At 32.5% G+C, this 5258-nt stretch overlaps 1 protein-coding gene across 1 annotated transcript; it reads right to left on the minus strand.

The window, feature by feature from the left end:
- Positions 1-237: 237 nt before the first annotated feature.
- Positions 238-4851, minus strand: LOC137828552 (DNA repair protein XRCC4-like). The gene is made up of 5 exons (XM_068635171.1): positions 4606-4851; positions 4359-4501; positions 4111-4239; positions 2206-2328; positions 238-754 (listed from the first exon to the last, which is right to left on the minus strand). Exons 1-5 carry the CDS (start codon positions 4757-4759, stop codon positions 527-529), a joined length of 777 nt encoding a protein of 258 aa, XP_068491272.1. The 5' UTR covers positions 4760-4851; the 3' UTR covers positions 238-526.
- Positions 4852-5258: the final 407 nt, after the last annotated feature.

The following is a 5258-nucleotide window of genomic DNA, read 5'->3' on the forward strand; positions in this document are numbered from 1 at the left end:
GAACTATGTTTTGTTATTTTTGGGTGTATGTCATGATATCTTTCAGTATAAACAAAAACAATAATATGTTTAAATTGAATTTTTCCAAGTAAATCTGTATTCAAACTTAAGTAGATTAGAGTTCGAATTTTAAAAATAACAAATAAGAGGAAATATCCGACAAAGGTAATGAACCAAATTTCTTAAGAAATTAGGTATTATAACTAAACTTATAAACAATTCGTATCAATATTATGATTAAAATAAAACAAAAGGTAAATATTTCTACCGTAGAAAAAAGTGAGAAGCTTAGTTAGCAGAAGCATGCAACCGAGTAGCCGGTGTAAACTTTGACATTCTACATAGAACCTGAGAAATACACATGTACACAAGACAAGACAAAGGTTACAGTGTCCTACATGGATTACGAGGCATATTAGATTGGATAACAAGGAGCACTTCGTGCTTATCTTAGTTAACTAGTTCCTGTAAAGATGTCAAATTCCAAGATGGAAATCAACTCTTGCTTGCTTCAGATATTGTCATGTCATGTCCGTTTACTTCTTTTTGGCTTCTTTGCCATGACATCCTTTGAAGAACTAATGATGTCCTTTTGAGGATCTTCATCACTTCTGTCAAAATCACTTTCTTCACCAAAACTCTCAGTTTTGTCTGTGTCTTCCTCTTGAGGATATTTCTCAGTATTCTCTTGTTTTGACAGCTTATCTCGAAGCTCTCTCAGTTTTGATTTCTTAGAATTTAAAACCCCCAGAAACTAAAACAAAACAAAACAAAACAAAACGGAAGGTCATCCTTGATGGTAGAAACTTTGAAAAAAGAAGAATGCAAAATTAGTAATAGTGCATGTAATGAAAAGCATCCATAGACAATGAAGAAATTTCAATATTAACACAACATCATCCTTCGCGGCTTGTTAAGTTGGCTTCAATAACCAGATATTGATGAAAGAGGTGCTCTACTCAAATTAAATTCATCAACCCATTTATTTATTAATTGTGTTTCCATTCATGACTTTTCGAACACAACAAAATAATACAAGTTGTCTGGAACTTGGTACAGTCCTTGTCCTTGGTAAACCATTTTACTATCTACTTGAGTACAGTTTAAGAGTTTTCCAGAGAAAACTTTTTACAACTGTCACTTACCAATGTGTGGTGGTCACAACACAAATATTTTACAAATTACATTTTACATCTGACCTTTCCATACCCTGAAATAATATTGGCAGAAGGCTCGTATACTATGCTAGTATATTTATTGTGACATTAACTAGTGTCTAATTTATACTAAAGGAAAAAGCATATAAGTAAAAATACAGTTACCCAAAATAGAGGAGCTGCAAGTATATTTTAACAAAAAATATATGATTGTTGAAAAGAAAGGAAAGGAAAGTTTAAGGAAAAGAAAAAGGTTAGCATGGAAAGAGATATAGTAATCTCAAATAAGTTTTCAGACATTGCATCCAACAAGTACAGCCTTACTCGGATACTTTTCTTCATATCATGATTATATAATAAGAACAGCTACAGAGTTTTTTTACCATTAAGACTCAAATAAGTTTTCAGACCTGGCATCCAGGTACTTTCTTACTCAGATACTTTGCTTCATTTCATGATTGTACACTAGAAAAAGCTAGAGTTCTTTTGTCTATTAAAAAGTACAAGATAATAAGTAAAACCTATTCAAGCTACGTAATTTTGAAAGCATAAGATTTGCTTAAAGTATTCAAAAGCTCATAAGTTAATGGTAAAAATCATGGTCCAGAAGAATTCAAGGGAACACCCCAAACTCACTTGATAAGTCAATCATCTTACTTTTAAAGATTTATAACTGTTAAAAGAGGTAAAGAAGAGAACAAGTGATTAAAAATATTTATAACAATAAGTTTTACAAGAACACAGAAAAGACTCTCATGCACAAAGCCATATAAAGTGGTCAACAAAAGAACCAACAAGAAAACACAAGTTACTCCATGCCTCTGGTGGACTATAAATCTTGAACATTTCAAGCAGAAAATGGTTACCATGAACTTGTGATTTGGGAATTGAACATACAGTTAAGAATGCCTAAAATAGCAAGAAGACTTTCAAATCAGTTAACAGCCTCACCCGTCTTCTGGGACCAACCTGCCCTCTTGACACAGGGCTGAGCCATGCTATGTGGATTTACAATAAAACAACTAAAATCTATCGGTGAAGAAGTTACCTTTGCATAGATTTCAGATTCAAATTCCAGCCTCTCATTGGCAATTCTCTCACTCTGGACTAAGCACTTCTCAGCTTCCACTTTCATCTTCTCAAACAATTCATTTTCCACAACAACTTTGTCCTGTACATGCATGTGAACAAACATGACTAATTGTGATGCTCAAAACTAACGAAAGGCAAGAGGGTTCCATGTACCTAGCCGGTCCTGGGATTTTTGGTAAACTGATAATAAAACAATGTCCTTCTAGCCATTTAAATACTGTTCTAGTATTTTGTTGCAAAATCATCCAGAATCCTTTCATATTCAAGATTTTAAATAAAATTCAACAAAATTTAAAACAAGACTATTTAATCTACTTTTTGACATAGTAGATCTCAAATAAGATTTTAACAATTTTAATTTTGAAAAGCTTCTTCCATTCCAACAGATGCAATAGTTATAGGAATAGTTAATATATAGTTACACATGCATTAGGGAAACAAAAAAAATATCTTCAAATAATTCAATATCTTAAAAAAACTTGATTTTGATTCTATTGTTATAATCTCTCTGATAACTTTTAATTCTTCAAACAAAATTTCACCATCAAGATCATAAGAATTATCATATTTTAGACGAGTTTTAGATGTTTGCAACGTAATTTCAAATCTTAATTAGAAAATTTATTTAAGTCTTTCAATACTAAAAACAATCCAAAAATATCCTCAGATACTATATTGCTCAAATCTTCTTTAAGTCAATTACTTTAACTACAAAGTGTAAAAAAATAATGTATCATAAAAGACTCTTCAGCAGACTCTTTTTTATGCCCACCTCGCCCACCTTGACCGTGCTCAAGGCCACAATTGTGTATCTACAATATTCCTATACAAATTATTATTGATAAATATATTCAGGGTTTGGATACATAAGAAAGGCTGTTGCCCGTTTTGTTACACGTGATATTTTAAACTCCCATAATGATTCAAGAAGAAATCAACGGTTATGTACAAGACTATCCCTCATAGAGTCACACAGATGATAGAAATTTGAGGAAAATAAGATTGAATAAGAGTTTATATCCTTCCTGATTCAGTTCTAGCTACTTTATCTGTTTGCACCTTCTCAAGATTAGAACCAAGTTTTTATATAAACAAGAATGCTTATCAGTCTTTGTATAAACAATGATTTCTCACACAGACGGAAAATGTAACTTGAATCAATGACAATGGAAAAATGGCATACATACTTTTGCAATTTCTTCCTGTTTTTCCTAAAATGAATAATATCATAAATGAAAAGGCAGCCTTTTACTCCCCTATTTCACCCCATTGGAGAGTCCTATTTGTTACCTCTCAAAGCATCCTGTGTTTTTAGATTTTCTACAAGTTGCTAATAAAAGTGTGATGCATAAGTTTTATTAAGTTCACCAATATATAGAAGCTAATTAACTCAAAAAAATACTGCTATCTTCAGTTACTGACGAATACCAGAAAGACAGTTTCTGAGAAACTTACTTACCTGGTCAAGCAGAAACTATAACTTTTACTAAATGGTTTGTTTTGATGAGAGGAAAGAAAATAAACAGTACAGGAAATGTTGATATACTCCTCTTTCTTTGGTGTGGTAGAAAAGAAAAAAAAAAGGCTAAAAAGAGAAAGCAAAAAAATACTTCTAGAAACAAAGTGCAAACAATAATTCTTTCATCGTCTCTTCAATTAAAATTTCAAAATTGTATCCTCTCCTTTATTTCATTTTGTCTGAAATAAACAGAGAACATTCGAGACATCACTAACATAATGCTCATTATAAACAAACATAAAATAGACAAGTGAATGCCACACACATGCACAGTGAGCCTGAAATTACTTGTATAAAGAACACATTGAGGCAAAGATATTGTACAAGTTAAGCAGAATTTACACTTAGGTTTACGGTTGAGCCCATGAGAAAGTCCAATATTTCTACATTACTTTTCTTAGAATCAGGAGACAGCAAGCATTTCCATCTCCAAAGCAGAGTCATTCCTTCCTTTTCAAACGTCCACGACAACTGCAACATTCATACCAATTACACATAAACAATAGCAAAAGTAGCAACCATATATTAAAACACTGGATTTCAAAGCATTAACGTAGATAAGAGTGAGTGAGTGAGTGAGTAATAGTAACCCTCTTATGGCCATCACCAGCATCGTCAAAGGCATAGGCGGAACCAGGTTGTTGAAGCCCCAAATAGCGCTCAGACAAGTGCAAGTATTCTGAAACTGCGAGGTCCCACTGAGCCGCACGCTGCTTCACCTCCTCCTCCGATGCTAACAATTAAAAGGAAAAAAGAAAAATCAAAACTTGAAGATTGTTTTTGCAGGAAATTGGAAATGGATAGCTGAAAAGGAGAAAAGAGTGACAAGGGATGTACAGTGGCAATGCCAAGCGGTGAGGCCGTCGGTGATGGCAAAGTGGAAGTGGGTGGGAAACCAAGTGGCCTTCACGAAAATGGGTTGTTCTTTTGCAGAGTGAGCGTTTGGGATGAGAAGCTTCGAGCAGGAGTATCTCTCTGTTTCCTCCGCCATTGATGCCTTTGCCCTGCACTTCCACCTCTTTCTGTCTCTCTTCCTTTGTCAATTTCATCTTTCTAGTTTGACTTTCACATAAATAACAAAAACCAACATTTGAGGAAAGGCTAGGATACAACTTTGAACTGCTTCTCAAAGGAAAAAAGATTATACATAAATATTTGTTTTAACTAATACATAAAATAAAAATCAGATTCAAATAAATTAATAAAAAATATAATTTAACTTCTAATGACTTCATTCTATTATAATCTTTTCCATTAGATTAATGGTAATAATAATAATATCTTATATAAATAATAACTCTGTCATCAGTCAAAGTTAAGTTAATCAGAATATTCATATATAACAATTATCAATTACTAGTAATTATTAGCAAAAATAGAGGTGTTTGTTTGCATTTTTCATTTTTATTATTATTATTATTATTATATATTACTATCGGAAACATAGGCAGTTGCGTATGTGTATCTGTGTTTTTTTTTCTTTTACTCAG

This window comes from Phaseolus vulgaris, chromosome 7 (assembly GCF_000499845.2).
Source record: "Phaseolus vulgaris cultivar G19833 chromosome 7, P. vulgaris v2.0, whole genome shotgun sequence".
Lineage (NCBI taxonomy): Eukaryota > Viridiplantae > Streptophyta > Magnoliopsida > Fabales > Fabaceae > Phaseolus > Phaseolus vulgaris.

Excerpts from the sequence above, each read along its gene's own strand:
- LOC137828552 (XM_068635171.1), bottom strand. The coding sequence starts at position 4,759 with ATGGCGGAGGAAACAGAGAGATACTCCTGCTCGAAGCTTCTCATCCCA. Across the intron at positions 4,502-4,605 it reads CACCGCTTGGCATTGCCACT|CATCGGAGGAGGAGGTGAAG; the intron begins GTACATCCCTTG and ends TTTAATTGTTAG. Across the intron at positions 4,240-4,358 it reads CTGGTGATGGCCATAAGAGG|TTGTCGTGGACGTTTGAAAA; the intron begins GTTACTATTACT and ends TGAATGTTGCAG.